The following is a 22,696-nucleotide window of genomic DNA, read 5'->3' as shown; positions in this document are numbered from 1 at the left end:
AGTCACAAGAATAATAAGCTCGTGCCTATGTGCTCCTCCCCCAGAAAGGATTTAAAACAAAAAATATTATAAAGTTGAGGTCCCCTGTATTCTCCTTCTCTGTTCTTTCCCTCTTTCCTTCCTGCCCAAAGATAGTCACCGTCACTAACTTTTATTTAAGAGTTTTAATTCCAGCATAGTTAACATACGGTGTTGTGTTAGTTTCAGGTGGACAGAATAGAGATTCACCACTTCCTTACATCGCCCAGTGCTCATCACAATAAGTGCTCTCCTTAGTCCCCAATCACCTGTTCACCCATTCACCCCACTATTAAGAATTTCAGAGGTGATAGTTTGTTACATGTGTCGACCGGCCAGAGCATTGATCAGTCAGATTCTATCTTGGTAATTTGAATTCACCCACTGACTTTTTTTCATGTTTATTTATTTTGAGAGTGGGAGAGAGCATGAGCAGGGGAGGGGCAGAGAGAGAGAGAGCGAGAGAGAATCCCAAGCGGGCTCCACTGTCAGCAGAGTCCAACGTGGAGCTCGATCTCATAAACCATGAGAGCATGACCTAAACCAAAATCAAGAGTCGGACCCTAAGCTGAGCTACCCAGGCTCCCTTCACTGATTTTTTAAAAATTTGAACCGAAGTTTCTGATTTTTTTTTTTTAATTTTAATGTTTGTTTATTTTTGAGAGAGAGAGAGAACATTAGCAGGGGAGGGGCAGAAAGAGGGAGACACAGATCCAAAGCAGGTTCCAGGCTCTGAGGTGTCAGCGCAGAGCCCGATGCGGGGCTCGAACTCCCGAACCACGAGATCATGACCTGAGCCCAAGTCGGATGTTCAACTGACTGAGCCACCCAGGCGCCCTGAGTTTTGTTTTTTTATTGTAATCACTTCAACTGAGACTTCAGCTGATTCTTGAAGATGGACCTGTTTTCATTTCCCTTCTTTTCTGCTTCCTCGTCTGTGGCAGAAATAGGTACGGTGAAGATGATTTGACTCCATAAACGCAATTATGCAGGCTAACATACACTTCTGTAACTTGGCAGAAACACCGGTGTAGTCGCTTTGTGAGTTGTATATGAGAAGGGATATTCAGTTTTTTGAAATAAACAACAAAATGATTGTGTAAGGCAGCCTTAAATAACTTTCAGAAAAATTGCCTTTTAAATTACTGAGGGGTCCTGGGGTGGCTCAGTCCGTTGAGTGTCTGACTCTTGATTTTGGCTTCTGTCACGGTCTCAAGGTTCACGGGATCGAGCCCTGTGTCAGTCAGGCTCTGCACGGACGGTGTGGAGCCTGCTTGGGATTCTCTTTCTCCTCTTTCTGCCCCTTCCCTGCTCGCTTGCTCTCTCTCTCTCTCTCTCTCTCTCCCCCCCCCCCAAAATAAATAAATAAACATTAAATGACTGAAATACTATTACTCTTAGTTTTGAAAATGAAAAACAAATTTTAAATCCCCCGTGCTTCCATCACTCAGAGACAATGTTCTTTTTAAAACGTACAGGTTGACATCTAAACTTTTAAACATCATTGTTATAGTCAAGTTTTTGTAAATGTAAGTAAGCTATGAAAATAAGCAGGGGTGGGGGGATTAAATGAGAAACACACTTGAACACGTCTGGTTTTCGCACATCATTAAAAACCCAGAAACTCTTGGCTTATTATGCATTATTCTCTTGGCAGCGTTGAGGTGACCACCCCTTCCAGACGAGAATATTCTTCATAAATGTTTGCTGAAGGGAACTTTTGTAGACTCCCTTCATATCTAATTGGTACAGGTGACTGTGTTTTGAATAGGAAGATGCGCGTGTCACGTTCTGGTAATCCATTGTTGCCTCAGAAATTACCGCAAAACTTAGAGGTTTAAAACCTTGACAGAGTTTATTTTGCTCATCTGGGAGGGCTCAGCAGAAGATTGTCTCTGTTCCACATTTCTCTTTTTGGGTGCCCAAAGGCTCAAGGCAGAATCGCCTGAAGGTTCCCTCATTCGTATGTCTGGTGGTCAGTGACACAAGACCTCGGTGGGGTCAAGGCCACAATGCTTGCTTTTCCCACACGGCCGCTCAGCTTCCTTGAAGCCTGGAGGCTGGGTTCTCGGGGTGCCGTCCTGACAGTGAGGGAGGGGGTGGGCCTGGAGGAGGCCGTCACCTTCTGTGTTAGTTTCCGGGGGGCTGCCGCATAACAAGTTCACCCAAACCAGGCGTGGAGCAGTAAAACGTATCGTTTCCCGGTTCTGGAGGCTGGAAGCTCCACATCAAGGTGTTAGCAGGGCTGTGCCCCCTTGAAGGCTCTAGGGGCCTTCCTTAACCGCTTCTGGCCTCTGCCGTCTGTCGTCCCCAGGCTCTGCCTCCGTCCTCACCTGGCCATCTTCCCTTTGTGTCTCTGGAACTTTTGCCTCTTATCTTGAGTCCTGCTAACTTGGGTGCCATCCTCAGGACTTCATTTTATCCTGACTGTATCTGCATGGACCCCGTTTCTAAATAAGGTGATTCTTGGATTCCGGGTAGACATGAATTTTGGGGGTACACCGGCCAACCCACTGCCCCTTGTATTGGCTGCATCAGAAGTCAGGAGGGTCACTGGCATTCCTAGGAGCATGTCGCTAGGGCCGGCCCACGTTGAAAAGGGCCGGAACTAGGCTCCACCTGTGGAACAGTGTCAAAGACCTTGGGGTCACGTTTCTAAGCCACCACAGTTTTGGTGAAATACTTTTATTTTTTTACAGGTGAATATATTTTTACATATCAAACAGGGTTTGGTTTTTTTTTAATGTTTATTTGTTTGTTTTGAGAGAGAGGGGGAGAGGGAGGATCCCAAGCAGGCTCTGTGCTGTCAGTGTAGAGCCTGATGCGTGGCTTGAACTCACAAACTGTGAGATTGACCTGAGTTGAAATCAAGAGTCGGATGCTTAACCAACTGAGGCACCCAGGTGCCCCTCAAACAGGTTAGGTGGTTTTTTTTAATGCTTATTTATTTTTGAGAGAGAGAGAGAGAGAGAGACAGAGTATGAGTGGGAGGGGGCGGAGAGAGAGGGAGACACAGAATCTGAAGCAGGCTCCGGGTTCCGAGGTGTCAGCACAGAGCCTGACGTGGGGCTTGAACCCACAAACCGCAAGACCATGACCTGAGCCGAAGTCGGATGCTTATCCGGCTGAGCCACCCAGGCTCCCCTAAGAGTGACTTTCTAAAGAACAAGTGACTCATGTTGAGTCTGGTCATTTGTCCTACTTCGGAGTTTTCAGAGTGCTTTCACACACTGAGCACTTGTCATTGCTGGAAGTGCCCGTCCTTAGCTCTGAGCTGCAGGTACAGCCTGGGTCCTGGAGAGGTCATGCACTGGCTCTCGGGCCTGCATAGTGGCCTGGGGGGCTGGGCCCCGGCTGCTGGTGCTTTCCATCACCTGGGCTTTACCCTGCTGAATTTTCTTACAGCCTTCAGAGTGTTCCAGATTCTTCTCTCTGGGCCAGCTTTTCTTGTGCCCCTGAAAGTGTTCTTCCAGAGAGGTGGTTTTCTTGGGGGACCAGAGTGGACTTGTCTTCGATTTTTATCCCCTTTTATTACTGTGATTGATGGAAGAATCAAGTGTTCTAGAACAGCTTTCCTGTTTTTAATCGCCGCTGATTTTCCATGTCTGTGCATCCATTCAGTATTTACTCTGCCAGGCGCTGGGCTTGTGCCCCTTGGTGGAATAGTCTGCGTCTGCTGTCTGCCTGTTGGGTGATGGAAAAAGATGAGTAAGTGGGTCTGTGAGGGCCAGTTGCAGACAGAGAAACCATTCTAGCGACGTTAAGCAGAGAGGGTTTAGTGCAGGGAAGTAGGTGCCTGCAGAAAAGTGGGAAGGGTCTGGAGGAGCATCTCATCCCGGGGTGGCCTCCCGGATGGCTGGACCAGGGGGCTGCCACTGCGGCCTTAGCCCAGAGCTGGGGGCACCCCGCTCCTTGCTCCATTCTGTACCTACAGCCCCCCAGCTGCACAGCATTTCAGTGTCAAGTGAGTGTATCCGACTGGAATCTAAATCCCATAGGGAATGAGTCTGGAAAATGTACTTTAGCGTTAGAGCCTCTGCTGTTCAGGAAGGCACACTAAAAGTTGTGTGCCGGAGACACGGAGGAGACGTTCCGCCGCCTCCTCCAGGCAGGCAGGGCACGGTGTCCACGTTCTGCACTGCATGAGCCGGGGAAGAGTCCCCTCCTGTCTCACCTGGCAGTGCCCTGTAACTGTGTCCCTCCCAGGGTGTGGGGAGGTGGGGGCAGCCCCTGGCGGCTGAGCATGGGGGGTGGGCAGCGTTGGGCAGATAGAGCAGAGACACCCCTTGAAGAAGGATCTTTTAACCACTCGGGAGCTTGGACTTGAGTTTGAGGATGGGAACCATCACATGGGTTAAGCTGTCAGTGGAACAAAGCTGCCAGCTCTCCGGGGGGGTTTGAAAGGCAGGTCCGGGGGCCTGGGGGGCCTGCTTGGAGCAGGGAGCAGGGCAGGGAAGAGGCAGAATGGAGGTGAGCAGCAGGGAGAGGCATCCACGGGCCCCGTGACAGGTGGGATGTGGAAAGGTGGGATGTGCAGGAGCAGTGGGAACGCCCAGGAAGGGAGTCCGTCAGAAATCTGTCTCCCTGGAGAAAGGGTCTATTTAGACTGTAAATTCTGTGGTTTGCTGGCTAGATGTGGCCTTAAGACAGCTTTGTAATTAAACTCGAGTAACTCATCTCCCACGTTAAAAAAGTGTGTGTTACGGGAAACCGCAGAATACGTGACCCTCCCACAGACTCCCTTTTCTGCACTGTCCCTGCATTGCAGCGGGCGTCCCCTCCCTCCCTCCCTCCCTCCTGCCCCCGTGGGAAGGGGCCTGGGATTGATTCCAGCAGAGGTGCGATGCGGAGTTGCGGGGGAGGACTGACAGGTGCGTTTTCTGTGCATCGCTCTCCTGTGTCTGTGGAGGTGCCGGCTCGAGACTTGGCTTCTTACCAGAAGGAGCATCTCCGTCCTCCTTGCTGTGGCAGGTGTGGGGGGTGGCGGGCTTTCATCTGGCTGGAGACGTGGCATTGCTGGACCCCAGGTTCGCCTCCCAACTTCTTAACCCTGCACTGCAGGACAGTGAAATACGTAAAGAACATCTGACCTACCTCTTTGGCTTGACAAGTGGGGGTCTGGGAGTGGGTTCTGTGACCCCTTACGCATCCTTTTTTATTTTCGCTCTACTCCCCGAGTATCGGTGTGCACCTGTTTGCAAAAAGTCTGAATTTGCCAAGTTGTGGCCTTTCCCACAGGTGAGGGTGGAGAAGTTATTCGATTCCCATTTGGGAACAAAAGAACTGATGCCCACAGAAGGGGCTCAGCCCAGGGCTTCTGCCCCGCAGGGCCAGCGGGGGCGTTTCCTTGGCTGGTTAAGGAGCAGGGGGAATGCTCCACATCCCTGGTGCTGTCTGTGCTGCCGCGAGTGTTTGTCCTCCTCTGAACACAGAGATGGTGATCTCAGGCCCTGCCCTCCACCCGCACCCCCCTGTGGTATGCTCTTCTACCCCGGCAGGACTTCCCGGCTGCTGTCGGGAAGGGAGCGGGAAGAGCTGAAGGCTGGGTATGAGGAATGCAAGATGAAAGGGAGCAGCTCTAGGGGGAAGGGACCCAGAGTCTCTGGCAGCAGGCAGTTGCTGACAGAAGGATGCAGTTTTGTGGACTTAGCCTCAGTCAGTTGCTGGAGAAACATCAAGGAACCTTCTGGAGTTCCCAGGGCGTGTCCCGTTCAGGTCCTCCTGGGAGTTCTCTTTGACCCTGATTAAGTAGGTCCCTGCGTGGGTTTGACCTAAAAGGCAGTTGTGACAGGTGCTACGGGGGGGGGGGGCGGCGGGGGGGGCAGTCTCCTCCATTGGCCCCATCCCTCCCTCCTCCCCTCGTCCCCTCCTCCCCTCGTCCCCTCCCCTCCTCCCCTCCTCCCTCTCTGCAGCAGTATGCCCCTTCCTGGGGGTGGGCGTGGGCCAGAGTCTGTCCAAAGCCGCCCCCCCTTGCACGTCGTGCTTGTCACCACAGTGGAAAGTGGGCCTTTGTCTGCAGAGCCGGGGATACCTGGTGACCTGCCTGGGTTATCCTGGGCTCAGCCCTGTCCCCCCAGCCAGCTGGGGTGGGGGATGTTGTTCTTTCTTCACAACCGAGGACAGAAGACAGATGGCCATTCTGGGTGTAGACGGCAGCCGTGCCCTGCACATAACTGGGTGTTTTCCCGGATGGGTGTGTTTCTTTTTTCCAAGCTTCACATAGAGTTTTGCTTAATCCCCCCACGACCTTCTCTCACAACTCCGTGGCTTGAGCCCATTCTCCTGCCCACCCACCTTCTGCCCTCCCGGCGGCCCCCGCTGACCGGGTCCTCCTGCTCGCTCTGCTGACTCTGACCCCCGGACCACACGTGCTCACCCCTGGTCTCTGTTCACCCCCTGCCCACCCCTGCTTTCTGGCATCCACGCCCTTGCACGCTCGTTCCCTGCCTCATGCTCTTTCTGGGGTTTTGCTATTGTTTTTTATTGTGCTAAAATGTGCATGATATAAAATGACCATTTTAACCATACTTAAATGCACAGTGCAGTGGCGTTAATTACGCTCACATTGCCGTGCACCCGTCACACCAGCCGCCTCCAGAGCTCCCTCATCTTCCCCGGTGAAGCTCTGTCCCCATTAAACACTAACACCCATCCCCCCACCCCACCGAGTCCTGGAAGTGGTGGTTTTACCTCCTGTCTCGGAGTCTGACTGCCCTGCACATCTCATAAGGGGGATCGTGTGGTGTTTGTCCTTTTGTGTCGGCTTCATTTCCCTCAGCGGAACGTCTGATACTCTCTGTCTCGGTCTGTTCCCATCCCCGCACCCACGCACGGACGCTCACTCCTGTGCGCCTGCCGTCTGCTGGACCTTGAATAAGGTCCAGCTGCAGGTTCCTATACTTTCTGGTGTCCTGGGTCTATGCTTAGACCTAGCCTTTCTGAGGACCGTCTTCTTTTTCACTGGGACTTAGCCCCTCTCTGCTGTGTCACATGTGCCTGCATCCCCTTCCCTCTGACTTATGCAGAAGGCCTGTCTGGGGAGCCGGGTGGCAGTGTGGAAGGCCCACCTTCGTGCCTCCGGGCCCACGCTCGTGCTGGACACCTGCTGCACACGCCGGGCAGGTGTGCTGAGTTCTGGAATTCTTCACGTGGCCCCTGGGCCGGAGGACAGCGTGCCTCCCAGAGGCCTGCCTCCCCCAGTATGTGGCCCACAGGGGCCGTGATGTGAGGTGGTTGGGGTTGCTGGTGACGTGAGTGGTGCTGCTGTGAGTGTGTAATCTTAGCCGAGCACCATAAATAAGTAATTGGTGCTTCTTTGCCATTGGACTCACTCTCTGCCCTCCCTCCTTTCTTTCTTTTTAAAAATTTTTATTATTTTTAATAAGAATAAGAAATTTTATTCGAGAGAGAGAGAGAGAGAGCAAGGGAGGGGCAGAGGGAGGAAGAGAGAGAGAATCCCAAGCAGGGCTTCATGCCCAGCCCGGTGCGGGGCTCAAACCCAAGACCCTGGGGCCGTGACCTGAGCCCAAATCAAGGGTCAGTGGCTCAACTGACTGAGCCACCCAGGTGCTGCTCAAAGCAGATTATTTTAATGAGCCAAACAAATGCAGCAGAGGTCACCTTTTCTCATTTATTACATGATCCGCATCATACTTGCAGCGAGCTTTCCCAAAGTTATGATTTTTAAAAGTTATTTATGTCTTACGGAGCTTTTAGAGTAATAAAATTTATTGTCAAATTACTACTTTGAAAATTTACTATGAAATGTTGAGCTTTTTTTTTAGGAATCTAATGTAGAAATAATTTAATCACGTGTACTCATTTCCCAGAATAGAATGGTTATGATTAATTTGTACATGGGTGATTCATCTGAAGGCCTTCCGAGTTCAGTTTCCAGTTACACTCTGGTGGCACTTCCTGCCTCCTCGCCTGCTGCTGAGTGTCCCAGGGGACAGTCCACACACACACACACACACACACACACACACACACACACACACACTCTCTCTGCAGGGAGCCAGTCAGTACCAAAATGGGAAAAACAGTTGGATTGTTTGGAGTAGCATATGTAATTCATTTAAAAATATTGTTTAATGCAGATTTTTTTCTTCGTATTGAATCTCCAAAAAGCTAGAAGCATTTTCATGGTTTCCTGAAAATGATTTAAGGAGATTTTCAATAAATATAAAACTGCACATAAAATATCTTGATGGTGTTTTATGGCTCTTTGCTCATTTACTTCAGCAGAGACTGTACTTTTCCATGCATCACTAAGCAGGCGGGGGAAGAGAACTAAAATGTATTTTCTTTGGAAGAGTAGAGTCACATGAGACGCAGAGATCTCAGGTACTTTGACCACAGCAGTTCCTAAACTTTCCTCACCCCTCAGGTAGTTGCAGACTCCACTGTGGATTTCTTGGAGTGGGTCCAAGGAGAGCGAGTGGAGAAGGAGTGAGTGAAAATGCCATAATTTTTATAGAAATGGTTTAGCCAGGAGCGATCTGCTTTTGAAGATCATCAGAGTGCAGTCTCTTAAGTGCCCCTTTTCTTTCTCTGTTTTTTTTTTTTTTAATGTTTATTTTTGAGAGAGAGCAAGACAGCAAGTGAGCAGGGAGGGGCAGAGAGAGAGGGAGACACAGAATCTGAAGCAGGCTCCTGGCTCCTGAGCTCGACGTGGGGCTCTAATTCACGAACTGTGAGATCGTGACCAGAGCTGAAGTTGGATGCTCAACCGACTGAGCCACCCAAGAGCCCCTCTTTCTTTGTTTTGTGTCAGCCCTGCTGGTGGGAGTGAAGGTGGTTTCCATGCATGTGCCAGGGGGGATGTTCAAGTGTACATTTCCACTGTTGTGCAGCTGAACTCTCACCCTCACCTTGCAGCACAGGGACTCTGGACCCATTAATTGCTAATGCCCCTCCCCTCTGCCAGCCCCAGGGAGACCATCTTTCTTCTTTCTGTTTCTGTTACCGCCCTGGACACAGCACATGAATGGAATGCAACCATATATGTCCTTTGGCGGCTGGCTGATTTTGCTTTGCATGATGTCCTCCAGGTTCTCCCATGTTGCGACAGCATATGACAGTCCTTTTTTTTTTCAAGGCTGCATGATATTCCCTTGGATGTAGATGCCACATTTTCTGTATCCAGTCGTCTGTTGAGGGTGGCTTGCTTCTAGCTCTTAGCGGTTGTAAATAGCGCTGCCGTGAACACGGGGGTGGAGATAACTCTTCAAGATTCTGCTTTAAGTTCTTTTGGCTGTAGATTTAGAAGTGGGACTGCAGCATCGATCCTGTGGTCATCTTTCATGTCTGCAGCCGAACTTGGGAAAGCCTTAACTGAGGTGTGCAAATCTGACTCCCTGCTGTGAGAGCCGCCCCCTCCCCCCCTTTCTCTGCCGGCCAACTTGCCACTCAGGGCTCTCTTCTCTCCCCCACCCGCCAGAATATCTACAAACACCTCTCTGGATGGTCTCTCCCAGAGAGATTAATTGTCCAGATACCATCACTGTGACTTACTTCCTGTTGTACCAGGAAATGTTCTGTTGGCCTCAGAGCTCCCAAAATAAACACGATTCGTTTGGCCACATTTCGTTTCTGGGAGCACACCCCTGTACTCCAGAAAGCCCTGTACAAGCCAACGGAAGAGTAGGGGCTGGACAGAGGTCCGGGAGGAAGCTAGAAGCAGCGGGTGGCCTGGTTGTCATTGTCCACCAGTGAGCGGGAACGGGGCAGACATACGTCTCTCCAGCCTGCCCGGTGTGTGAGTGGGAGTTTGCAGACTTCGTTGATTGTAACGAGGCAGGAAATGTTCACATGACCGTCTGACGCACAGCTAAGTGTGTGTGCAAAACAACACCTACCTGTGTAAGGTGCTCTACCATTTAATATTTTAGTCCCCTCTTCTTCAGGTTTTTGGTTGCTTTTAGCACTGGGCACAGCCCACAAGCCTGGTATCCTGCTGGGGGTTTAGATCCCGATTTGGCAAGTAGTGACCACCAGCTTGCTTTCTGGATCAGGCCTGCCGGAGCTGAGGGTTAGGCTTTGCATGTTTGCTGTGAAGAAAGCCTCGTGGCCTTGAGGCTCTTAAGCAGTCTGTGCCTCAGTTTCCTGTCCTTTAAAACGGGATCCTCTGCTGGCTACCTCTTGAACCTGGCGTGGAGAGCAAGCGAGTGAGCAGACGGGGAGAGCTCAGAAGGGCGGCTGGTGAAAGCAGTCAGCCGCTCTCAGTCACGGGCTGCTTGTCACGTTATACTCCACACTCCTTCCCTCACTTTTTCCTTGGTTTTCACTGTTCTCCTGAGTCCTGTGTTGTTTCTTCCTCCTCTGTTTTCAGCCTCCCCAGTTCGGTGTAAGCCCTGTGAACCCTCTGTCCTGCCCACCCCCCACCTCGGGTGTAGGGAGCCCTTCCTCTCCTCTGCCCACTGTGGTCTGACTTGTGTCTGCACCTGGGCTCCCCCAGAGAGAGTCCGAAGTTCATGGAGGGGAGCACGTTGTGGGGCCCAGGTGTAGCTGGAGGATCCGTTTACCCCTTGCTCTGGTTACAGGCTGTTGTTCAGAAAGCAAACCTCCCAACGTGTGAGCTCCTTTTCTGGCTGCAGCACCGTCCGAGTGCCCAGCCAGAGGGCTGTGCCGGATCACTCCCGACAGCTGCTGGGAGGTGGGGGATGGGGGTGGGGGGGCACCGCCCCCTTTTTTTCCAGTAGGAACATCTTATCAAGGCTCTTCTAAGTTGTTAGGTTGTATGTGTTTCATATTGTGTTTATCTTCCTTGCAGGCGGTTTTAGTGAATAATATCACCACAGGTGAGAAGCTCATCAGAACCCTGCAAGGTGAGTTCTAATCCCCTTCTTTTTTTTTTTTTTTTTTTTTAATTTTTTTTTTTTCAACGTTTTTATTTATTTTTGGGACAGAGAGAGACAGAGCATGAACGGGGGAGGGGCAGAGAGAGAGGGAGACACAGAATGGGAAACAGGCTCCAGGCTCTGAGCCATCAGCCCAGAGCCTGACGCGGGGCTCGAACTCACGGACCGCGAGATCGTGACCTGGCTGAAGTCGGACGCTCAACCGACTGCGCCACCCAGGCGCCCCTAATCCCCTTCTTTATACCAGACATTAGATCTTTTAGGAAAAGCCCATCTTTCCTCTTGTCCCTTTGTGGCGACTCCCATTCTAATCTAATGGGTAGGATCACAAGTGATCAAGTAATCTGGTTTTTTTGTTGTTGTTGTTTGTTTATTTAAATGTTTATTTTTGAGAGGGGGGGCAGGGGGGAGGGGCAGAATGAGAGGGAGGACAGAGGATCCAAAGCAGGCTCTGGGCTGACAGCAGAGAGCCCAGTGCAGGGTTCAAACTCATGGACTGTAAGATCATGACCTGAGCCAAAATCAGATGCTTAACTGACTGAGCCATCCCGGTGCCCCAAATTGAGTAATCTTTGGTATATTCTTTTTGCTAAACTACAGTTCCTTAAAGAACTTTTCTTTTTAAAAACATTGTTGAACGCATTACAAGGTGTTATTGTTGTAAGAATTTTTTTTACCTCAATACCCAGGGTTCTTTGTCTCCCCACTTCAAAGAATGAGGAGGTGGACACAAAATGAGCAGCGGGCAAAGTTTGTTAAAGTGTAAGATCAGAAAGGAAGAATAGTATGAAAGCTCTCTTTGCAGAGAGAGGGCATTCAAAAGTGAATGCTTGAAGACTGTAGGCGAGGGTCCTTGTTTCATAAGGTTCTGGTCACACCGCCCCATCCCTTCCCCATTATTCCTTCTCAGGTCCTACCCTTACTTACTGGGTAGCTCTCTGTGCTGGGTTGTCCATTCCTGATTGGCTCGTTTAAGGGGGGGGGGGGGCATCTGTGGCCGTCCATTCCCGATTGGCTCATTCTCATCGTGAGGACCGTTCCTTGTGGGTCATAGGTTTTAAGGTCTACTTGTTTTCAGTTAGGTCTTTCGTCAAATTCCTGAGGGAACCTGGGGGGAGTAGGTGGTGTCTGTTACATTCTTAAGGGGAACCTGACACCCAAGGGGGTTTGCTGTGGTCAGACCCTCCCAGCATTGTTCCAAACTGTGTGTTTTTCCCCACCCAGGGACCTCACATCCTAACTTTTTCCTTTCTGCCTACTGAATCCTGTCTATTCCTATCATGTTATGTACACAAGAATTCAGATTCTCACCTTTTGATAGGTTAAGAAGTATATAGAACAGATCACCTTTCATACATATGTGATATATATGGCATGTGGTATGTATAATATATATGGTATATATAGGATTTCTTTTAATGGGGCCACCCCCAATTCAGAGTTTCTTTATGAAAATTGTAAAAATGATGCAGCCCAATTCCATTTCTTTGCTGCCCTGATTCAGCTTGGCAGTCAAGGCCAGTTTTCTGTCAGGCCCTAGGAAGCAGCAGTGTGGGTAGTAGTGGGGTGAGCCCCTCTGTGCTTGGCTCCCCCTTCCGCTGGGACTGGGGGCCCACAGCCCACATGGCCACAAGACAAGCCTGGGGAAGATCACAGAGCACTGGGTCCCACGAGGGCCGGCCTTTGCCGTGGGTAGGAAACTACTCCCAGCCGCCCGAGCCTCAGTTCCGCCTCTGCACGGGAAGGTTCATCTGGAGCCACAGTATCCAGAGTGGTGGCCACGAGCCGTGTGGCCAATGAACACCTGAAATGTGGCTCATGGGAAGGGACAGAAGTTTACATTTTTGTTTAATTTTCAGCAATTTAAGTTTAAAACTGAAACTTGACTCCGTTATTGGGAACGTTAAGTGTTTGGGGGGCAGCTTGGGTATATATCAGTCTACTTTTCCAGGGTAGATTCTGTGAAAGCTCACTTCAGATCATGAATTCCCAGTGCACATTTAACGTCTGCATGGGGACGTGCTATAATTGTCCACACCAGATTTCAAAGACAACGTGAAGGAGAGAATATAAAATATTCATAATTTTTTATATTCATTCTGTGTTGGCATGATAATGTTGCATCGCTGTTGGGTTAGATCAGGTGGTTTATTAAAGTTAATGCTACATCTGGTTTAGTTCTTAAAACTGTGGTTTACTGACGTGGCTTGCATCGTGGTTCTGTTGGACAGGGCTGGTCTAGAATTCTAGTTCCGGCTCTGCTTCTAAGGATCTGAGTAGGAGAGACGCAAGGTCACGTGGAGTTCAGTGGGTTACTTGACTGCCGGGGCCTTTGCAGAGTTTCCTTGTCTTGTCTGGCCTTTTGAGATTCATCCATGCTGTGGATGTCAGTATTTTTATTCCTTTTTTTGCCAAGCAGTGTTCCCTTGCCCCATACTTGGTTTGATTATGGGAATTTTTTTTCTTAAGTGAGGTTTCCTGAGGTGTGATTTACTCAATAAAGTGTACCCTTTTGTAGGGTTCTTTGCGTCCCCTGGACCACTACAGTTGAGACCAGGCCCTGTCCCTCCAGGAGGTGCCCCCTAACCCTTTGTGGTCAGTCGCCTGCCTCAGCCATCTGCTGGGTGGTTCTACAAACCCTGCAGTTTGAACTCTTGGAACATGTCCTAGCAATGCTTGTGAGATGGATCGTTGTTGCTGTGTGTTTCGGCATTTCGTGGAATCCTTAGCTTTTATTTAATTTTATTTCCCCCCTGGAGAGCCCTGTAGATACGGGGTTATGAGGACAGACTTCCAGGATGCGGGTGTGTGTCCAGGGCCGTGTCCCGGACCCTGGTGGCAGCCATCTGGCCACTCTGCTGTCACCTTCATGGCAGCTTCTCTTTCCTGCTCAGCCTGGCCCTTTGTCAGCTGCTGCTTTTTCTGCAAGGCTTTTAGGAGCCCAAGGTCGGGGCAGCAGGGATGGGCTGGTGCATTTCCTCAAGGAAAGCTGCTGTTTCCCAGACGGGGTTTGGGTGGTTAAAGGAACACAGGCCTCAGGAAATTGCTGGTATGGGTGAGTCACAGGAGGGGCCGCTGGCAGGAGCCTGGTGGCTGAGGTTGGGGTCCTCCGTGAGGGACTGCTTCTCTGAGCAGATGTCCAAATCAGTGTTTCACAGGCTGGATGAGTCTGCTGCAGGCCAGGGGACACAGTGGCATGTGTCACCTTGTGGGACAGCTCGTAGGATGTCTAAAAAAGAAACAAGTGAATAGGACCCCCTGACGCTTTTGAAGGGCCAGAGGTCAGGAAGGAGATTTAAGTGAGAGGTTTGGAAAAGAACCTAGGTGCAGATTTGGGTCGGGTTGCTGATTGCCAGGGCTCCTCCATGGTTCTGGAATGTTCTGAACCCTCTCTCCTTCCCTCCTTACTCTCCTGTGTGCCACCGCCCACTGCGTTCTGATGTGTCTGCTGTTGTCACGATGGCTGTGCCTGTGACCTGCGCGATTCTGGGTCCTCCTCTTGGCTCAGACCAGTTAAAGGCCCTGCAGAAGAATTATGGCAGGCTGCAGCAGGGTGTTCTCCAGTTTCAGAGGAACCAGACCAACCTGGAGAGGAAGTTCTCCTACGACCTGTAAGTGCGTCTCTACATCTAGTGCGCACCCCTCGGGGGCTGATGTGTTCTGAGCAAGGGGGCGGGCGGTGGGCATAAGCTGGGCTCTCCCTTCCCGTCATGGAGCACACAGGCTCTGCGGGAGGTCCAGTCCTTCCAGGGGAGTCCTTTAGAACAATGTGCTTTATTACTTAAGCGTGAGCAGTGCCTCAGAAAGCTGTGGAAAAGCCGGTGGCTCATAATACAAAGTAAACAAGAGGGCGGTGCTCCTTAGAAAGAAATGACTTTGTCAACACACTTTTTTTTTTTTATAACATATTTTTTTAATGTTTATTTAAAAAAAAATTTTAACATTTATTTATTTTTGAGAAACAGAGAGAGACAGAGCATGAGCAGGAGAGGGGCAGAGAGAGGGGGACTCAGAACCTGAAGCAGGCTCCAGGCTCCGAGCTGTCAGCACAGAGCCCAACGCGGGGCTCTAACTCACAAACTGCAAGATCCTGACCTGAACTGGAGTCAGACGCTCAACTGACTGAGCCACCCAGGCGCCCTGAATGTTTGTTTATTTTGGGGGAGAGAGAGAGAGAAAGAAATCATGGGTGGAGGAGGGGCAGAGAGAGAGGAAGAGAGAGAATCCTGAGGAGGCCCGGGGAGCGAACCCACAAACTGTGAGCTCATGACCTGAGCGGAAACCAGGAGTTGGCTTAACCGACTGCGCCACCCAGGCACCCCCTTATCAACATACTTTGTGAAGTTACATTAAGTTTTAAAGTGCAGGTGTACTGGTGGTTAAGTTAATAATCGAAAGCCTTTAAAAACATTTTCCTGAAGTGCTCAGATGTGTCCCAAGTCCATCTCCTAGACTGAATGGCACTTTGGCATAGTATCAGTGATTTGTTTCTGGGTGTCGGCATTGTGGACGTTCTGTTTCTGTGAGATTTTAGTGTCTTTCTGAATTTCTGCAGTGACAATGGAATACTTTTATTTTTCAGCTTTACTGAAGTATGATGATCATTATGTGAATGTAAGGAATAAAGTGTGATATTTTGATATGCCTGTACCTTGTGAAATGATGTCCCAAATCAAGCTAGTTAACGATTCCTCATCCTTCTGTGTGTGTGTGTGTGTGTGTGTGTGTGTGTGTGTCTGTGGTGAGAACACTTACAATCTTCACTCTCGGCAAGTTCCAGGCATACAGTACGGTATTAGTCACCACAGCCCCCATGCTGTCTGTCCCGTCTCCAGTTATGACAGTCTGTTTTAAGCAGATGACTTCCATTGCGTACAAAAACCCTACACTTTTACTTCTCAGAGTATTTTTATGATCACAACAAAATGATGAACTTCTAGAAAGTTAGCTAGACCCCATAGTAGGATAGTATAAACCAACTTAGAGACTGGAGAGTAAGTTGTAGTCTGTGTATTTTTTCCCCATAAAGGCAGAATAATTCCAGTACAGGGGGTCTGGGATTCACAGGCAACCAGCCACCTAGGAGCCTGGTCCTCTCTTCCATTTGCTGACTTCTCCCTAGTCCGTGTTCGAGGTCATACAAATTTTTCACGTAATTGTAGTCACCAGTAGCATTTTAAAATCATTTTTTCCACTTACTTGCATTAGGTATAAATAAAAGTCTGTACTGCTCCAAAATGTTGTATCGTTAAAAATGGCTGGTTAATATTCTATGATGTGGGGGCACCAAATTTAATTCACGATTTGCCTGTTTGGATATTTAGGTTACTTCTAAGTTTTGGTTGTTATAACAAGCTTGACATCAATACGTATAACTTTAAAAAATTATTATTTTGGATTATTTCCTTCTAAAAAGGACTCACCTGTAGGTTTAGTGTTTTATAAATTGCCAAGTTGCCTTCTGAATAAGGTTCTTCACACCGCTGCGCTCTTTAGGATTCTGAAGTCCTTCCGAAAGATTGTCCCCCCCCTCCAAAGCAATTTTTTCCTGATCACTTTAAAACCAACTAAACTAAACTAAAACCAACTAAACTACAACCAGGAAGCCCCAACTACATACATATTCAGAGGACCTGCACCAACAGTCAATACAAAGGAAACATAATTCGAAAATATGCATATGGGTTGCCTGGGTGGCTCAGTCAGTTAAGCATCTGACTCTCGATTTCCGCTCAGGTCACAATCTCATGGTTCATGGGATTGAGCCCTGAATTGGGCTTTGTGCTGATGGTGCAAAGCCTGCTTGAGATTCTCTCTCTCTCTCTCTCTCTCTTTCTCTTTCTCCCTCTCTGAAAATAAATACACATTAAAAAATACACGTATGGAAACTTACTCAGCTAGGCCAGTGGTTCTTAATTTTAGATGGTGATTCTGCTCCCAGGAGACCTTTGGCAATGTCCAAGGACCTGATGCTGAGCATCCTATGATGCACAGGGCGGGCCCCACAACAGCATCTTTTTTCTGGCCCCAAACACTAGTAGTGCTCAGCAGAGAAACCCTGAGTTAGGCTAGTAATCAACAAGATGCATTCAGACAGAAGTGAAGACTGCCCCAGTCTTATTATTCATCCTTAAAAGATACCCTAATGCACATTTTCCATCCATTGATTGAAATAGGATAAGCCATTAATGGCCTCACTTGATAAATGTTGACCCAGATGAGGTTGGCCCAGCCGGAAATCAGAAATCAGCCAGGCCCGGGGAACGGGGAGGGCAGCTCTGCTCCCCATGGAGGAGCAGACAGTGAGCACAATGGCTGTGTGTGCTGGCCTCACTTTTTTTCTCTTAGGAGTTCGGAAGCTAGATTGCAGCTCTTTCTAGCTGACCTCATATATTGCAGTGGTTGTGCCCAGAGCCTTGTCCCAGATACAGCAGGTTTCGTGGGGATGACGTTTGTGGAATGCTGGAAGCTAGAATGAGTTACTCTTAATTTCTTTGAAATACAGACCCATTCTGAGAATCTGATAAAAAGTTACGGGCACCTTGTGAGCCATATATTCAAAGTTGTGCATTCAGTTCGTGGGACACCTGAAGCATACCTTCACCCCCTGTGAAGACACCCTGTCTGGCCTAAACCTTTTATAGAAGGCAGTCCTGGCAGTGAAAAAGCCGACAGCAAGGCCAGGGTTCCTGATGCACAAGTTAATATTCTTTCTTTAGGATCAGAGGCGGCCCGCATCCCCACTTCTCACGCCTGCACCTGTGGCAGACATCACTAAGCGATCACTGTATTGATCCACACACTGCTTTGCAGGCTCTCTCCCTAGGGCACTTAGGGTTGCTTTCTCACATGAACTGCTTGTGATCTCATCTCCACGCCATGAGGAAATAGTTTGCAAAAGCTACTGCTGGAATGCAACAGCACCAGTCGGATGATCAGTGCCCTGGATGATCGGGTGACCTGCCTTGATAGATCCCTGTACCGTGTACATTCCATTTACAGCGACTCCACCCGTTAACAATAATCACTGGTGGTCAAGTCCTGTGTGTCTCTCCTCTTAGCTCTAGTTAATGACTGAATGTTCACCACATGCGTGGAAGAGCAAGCTTACCCGAGGCCTTCAGGAAGTAACACTGTCACAGTCCATATGACCTGCGACTTGGAGCTTCAATCTGAGGTTGTTCCCTTAATGCTGTTGAGCTGGAATGTGGAAAGCTGACCTTCATCCACAAGGCTGGGAGAGAGAGGCTCTTTGTACTTGATTTTGGCAGGGCTGAGAGCAGGTGAAAACAGTACATTGTTTCCCATTGGTAGGTTTTTAAAGGCTCAGGAATGGCTGTGCACCTGTTCACTTGCTTCTGGGATAACGTCTGATAACAGTGAATTGGAATGGTTAGTACTTTGAGGACAGAGATATCTCTTTTTGTTCTCTGTGTTGAAGCTACTGGTCTACCACCGGGGACTCGTGTGTTTGTAAGAATTTTATTTAAATGAATTTTTCAACAAGGCTTCTCTTGTTCTGTAAGCTGTCCAAGGTCAGGAAGTCTGGCTTTCGTTGATGCCCTTCTCTCCCTGTGGGTCATTGAGAGCCACTCAGTCCTTTGAACTGAAGGGCACATTACAGGAGTTCCAGGCTAAGTGCACCCATACCTGGCTCCGAAAGGCCTGTGACTCAGAAGAGGTGGCCGTGTCATAGAGGTCTGGCACAGAGCCAGGAAACCCCAAGTCCCTTCTGGGTTCAGTCTTGTCACTTTCTGTCCTCTGGCTCTGGTCAGTGTCAGACTTTCAGATCACCTCCCAGCTTCCTTATTTGTACAAGTGGGTAATTCTCCCATCACTTTTCAACCCTGACACACAAGTTACTCTGAAAATAAATCCTATGCAGAAAGCTAACTGTGATGCTTCAGAATGTCTTAGCTAAATAGGGGCTCAGTCTGAATTAGATTATATGTTCCAACAACAACTCTCTGACACCAGCTGGGTGGGTGTCCTCCAGCTCAGTTCATTTTTATTTTTATTTTTTAAAAATAAATCTTCAATTTTGGAACAGTTTTAGGCTTACATCGTTGCCACAGAGAGTTCCTGTAAACCGCAGAGCCATTTTCTGTATTGTTAACACTCCTACATGGATGTGGTGTACTTGTCACAATTAATTAGCCAGTGTGGATACATTATTATTAACTAAGGTTCATACTTCATCCGCGTTTCCTCAGTTTATCCCTGATGTCCTTTTTCTTTTCCAGGATCCCCCATTAACATTTATTCACCATGTTTCCTTAGAGTCCTCTTGCCTATGACAGTTTCTCAGACTTACTTTTTATAATATTGATAGGAATACTGGTCAGGTATTTTGTAGAACAATTTCCAGTTGGGCTTTATCTGGTGTTTTTCTCATGGTTAAACTGGGGCAACACATTTCCAGGGGAAGGCCACCGAAGTAAAGTGCTGCTTCCATCAGCCTGGTATCAAGGGGACTTACTGTCCATAGGGCTTGTCACTCTTGTTAATCTTTACCTTACCGTGGTGGGGTCTATCAGGCTTCTTCACCGTAAACTTGTTACTTCGCCCTCTGTGCTGCCGTCTTAGGAAGTCAGTGTGCATAGCCTACACTTGAAGATTGGGGTGTTACGCTCCATTTCCCCTAAGGGCAGGGTGTCTACATAAGCTATTTGAAATTTTCCTGCACAGGAGATCTGGCCCTTCTTCTTACATATCTAATTATTTATATCAGCGTGGATTTAGGAATATCTATTTTATACCTTGGGTTATAATCCACTACTATTTTATTTATTTTTTGCTCACATTGTTCCAGTTTTGATCATACTCCCAGCAGTGTGCCCCGCCCCCTTTTTGAGCACTCCGTGACATTCTGGCACCAGAAGATGCTCCAGACTCATCTTCTGTGTATCCTAGAATCACTCAATCAACCATTTCTGTGAGGAGCTCCTGGTTGCTTTTTAGTTGGAGAGTGGTGCTAAGAAGCCAAGATCTGGGGACTGGGTGTGTTTGTTGCTGCTGGGGTGGTGGTGTTTCTGGGCCCTGTCAGCTACAGAGTAGAGAGACCTGTGTGTGTGTGTACTAACCTGGGTTATATGCAGACATTGATAAATGTTTCTGTATGTTTCCAGCTGTATTCATATTAAACCAAGCATGAATTCATGCCGGTGTCTCCAATTCTAACCCTTTTAAGTTAATATAATAGTATATAATTGAATATGTTCTCAACTTGGGACTGAATGCAATCATTAATATTTTGTGGCTCAAAATATTTTTGGAACTGCCTATGGAAAAGACTGGCCATTGCTTCTCTAAATCTGTTATTTTTTATCCCCCAATGTAATTCTGCATTCTTAACCCTCCTTTCAGTTAAGTATGGCCCAGTGACTACATTCTGGCCAGTGGGGAAAGGTAGTGGTAGCGTGGGACTGTAGGAAGGCTTCTGAAGATGAGGACAGTCCACCACACCCTCCTCTCCTTTCCCTTTCCTCTTCGTTTCTTCCTGCTGCCTGGGACTCACACAAGAAGGCTTGGACTCTTCACGGACACCCTCTGACATCACCCCATGGGGAGAGGATGCGTTCCTGTCAGGTGTGGGTGGAAACACAGGCTTCCCACGTGCTCTCCAGTGACACCACCATGGTGTTCTGTGGATCCGAGGTCCCTGGCCAGTCTGCCTTCTTCTCTCTACTGTTCAGTCCTCTTATGTTTGTTTTAAATACAATGCCCAGGGTTTTTAGTTGTGCTTAATGGGAGGACTAGGGAAAAATACATCTATTCCATCTTTCCGGAAGCAGAAGTCCAGTTGGATTTTGACACTGTCCAGAGTTAGCACAAACCCCACAGGTTACAACGGGCTCTGGTCCCAAGACTCTCCCCTCTTCACATGACACCCACAAGTTCTGAGTGTCCCCAGGCCACCTGAACTCTGCTTCCTGTACTGCTCAGGGTTGATGATTCTCTAGAATGATTCACAGAACTCCTCAAGCATGTGCTGTACGTACAACTGCAGTTTTATTATAAAGGACGTAACTCAGGAACAAGTTATATGGTAGAGACTTGGTTTTAGGGCATTTGTGGGGGAGACAGCTCCTTTCCTAGTGGAATTCGGTGCTACCTTTCTAGTATATTGGTATGTTCACCAGCTGGGAAGCTTGCCAAGCCTCATCACCCAGAGATTTTGTTGGAGGTTTTATTACATAGGCACAATTGATTAAATCATTGGTCGCATGGTTGAACTCCATCTCTACTTTCCCCATTCCCTGGAGGATGGGGGTGGGGCTGAAAGTCCAACCCTATAATCATGGGATTGTTTCCTCTGGCCACCAGCCCCCATCCTAAGGCTTCATGAGCCAGCGAATTAGCACAATCTGAGGTCTGGTCCAGAGACACTCCCTTTGACTAACAGAAGACTCTCCTATTACTCAGGAAATTAAGGACTTTTAGGTGCTCTGAGCTAATAGCTGGGGACAAGACCAAATGTATGTATTTCTTACTATATCTCAGGTTGTATATATATTTTTAATTTTAACTTATTTTAGAGAAAGCATGAGTCAGGGAGAGGGGCAGAGAGAGAGAGAGAATGAGAATATCCCAAGTAGGCCCCACACTCAACATGAAGCCCAATGTAGGACTTGATTCCACAACCCTGGGATCATGACTTGAACTGAAATCAAGAGTCAGACACTCAACCAGCTGAGCCACCCAGGCGCCACAACACAGATTGTATTTTTTAAAATACTTTTTTTTCTAACCAATAAAATTCACTTGTTTTAGAACAGTGTGACAAATTTTTAGTGAGTTTCAGTCAACTAGTTTTCTTGCCACTTAATAAGTGAAACACACATGTTGCCCTGCCTTACGTATGCTCTTGAGATACAGAGCTGGAAGCAGGAAAACGATGAGCTCTGTCTCTTATTGACACAGTGGATTCCATGGTCATGGCAGGAAACACTTGGTGTATAGACACATCCCTAAATATTTGTCTTTTTTTTTTTTTTTTTTTGCTTTCTTTCACCAAAGGAGCCAGTGCATCAATCAGATGAAAGAGGTGAAGGAGCAGTGTGAGGAGCGAATAGAAGAAGTCACCAAAAAGGGAAATGAAGCTGTCGCTTCCAGGGACCTGAATGAAAAAAAGGACCAAGGCCAGCAGGTAATCCTCGTTTTTGTTCTGTCCAGAATTTCCAGAAGGCTTTCCTCCCCTCAGTTCAGACATTCACTTCCCTTATCTGCTGTCTGATTTGCTCTTACCTTTGCCGTCCCTGGTAGGTTTGGTTCCCTGAGACATACCAGCCTTGTCTCTGGACGCTGGGACTCTGACCGGGTATGCCAGGCTCTGACCCGACCCCGTGCTCAGGGCTTTACCAGGGTGACTTTACCAGGGTGACTCCACAGCCACCCTGGGAGAGAGTTGCTGTTGTTCTGTTTTGAAGGCCCTGAGGCTCATGGAGATGGTTAAATACTGTGGCCTCTGTGCCAGCTGGTCAGTAGGGGGGCCGGGAGCCCATGTTGGCAGGGTGCGTGAAGTTTGGCCCACGAAGCTGCTGCTCGAAGCCTTCAGGAAATCTTCGCTTGTTAGTTTTAAATATAACCGTTTTATTGAGAGGTAATTTTCATTCCATACATTCACCCATGTAACAGTCACAATTCATTGGTTTTTAGTATATTCAAAAGTTGTGCAACCATTACAGTAAATTTTAGAACATTTTCATTACCCCCAAATAAACCCATAATTGTTAGCTCTCCCATCTCATCCCTAGAAAACCATTAATCTACCTACTTTCTGTTTCTATAGATTTGCCTTATATGGACATTTCATG

General features: G+C 48.4%; 1 protein-coding gene across 2 annotated transcripts in view; it reads left to right on the top strand.

Moving 5' to 3' along the window:
- The window catches only part of GOLM1 (golgi membrane protein 1), a 57,591-nt gene that overhangs the window by 19,345 nt on the left and 15,550 nt on the right, over positions 1-22,696 (top strand). For both annotated transcript variants that reach the window (XM_030294493.2, XM_030294492.2), the window contains exons 4-6: positions 10,793-10,847; positions 14,389-14,491; positions 21,900-22,029. In XM_030294493.2, the coding sequence (XP_030150353.1) occupies positions 10,793-10,847; positions 14,389-14,491; positions 21,900-22,029 (288 nt within the window). The remainder of the gene's footprint in view (positions 1-10,792; positions 10,848-14,388; positions 14,492-21,899; positions 22,030-22,696) is intronic.

The sequence above is a fragment of the Lynx canadensis genome, chromosome D4, assembly GCF_007474595.2.
Source record: "Lynx canadensis isolate LIC74 chromosome D4, mLynCan4.pri.v2, whole genome shotgun sequence".
Taxonomy (NCBI): Eukaryota; Metazoa; Chordata; class Mammalia; order Carnivora; family Felidae; genus Lynx; species Lynx canadensis.
Note: the sequence above shows the minus strand (reverse complement) of the source record. Positions and strands in the feature narration are given on the sequence as shown.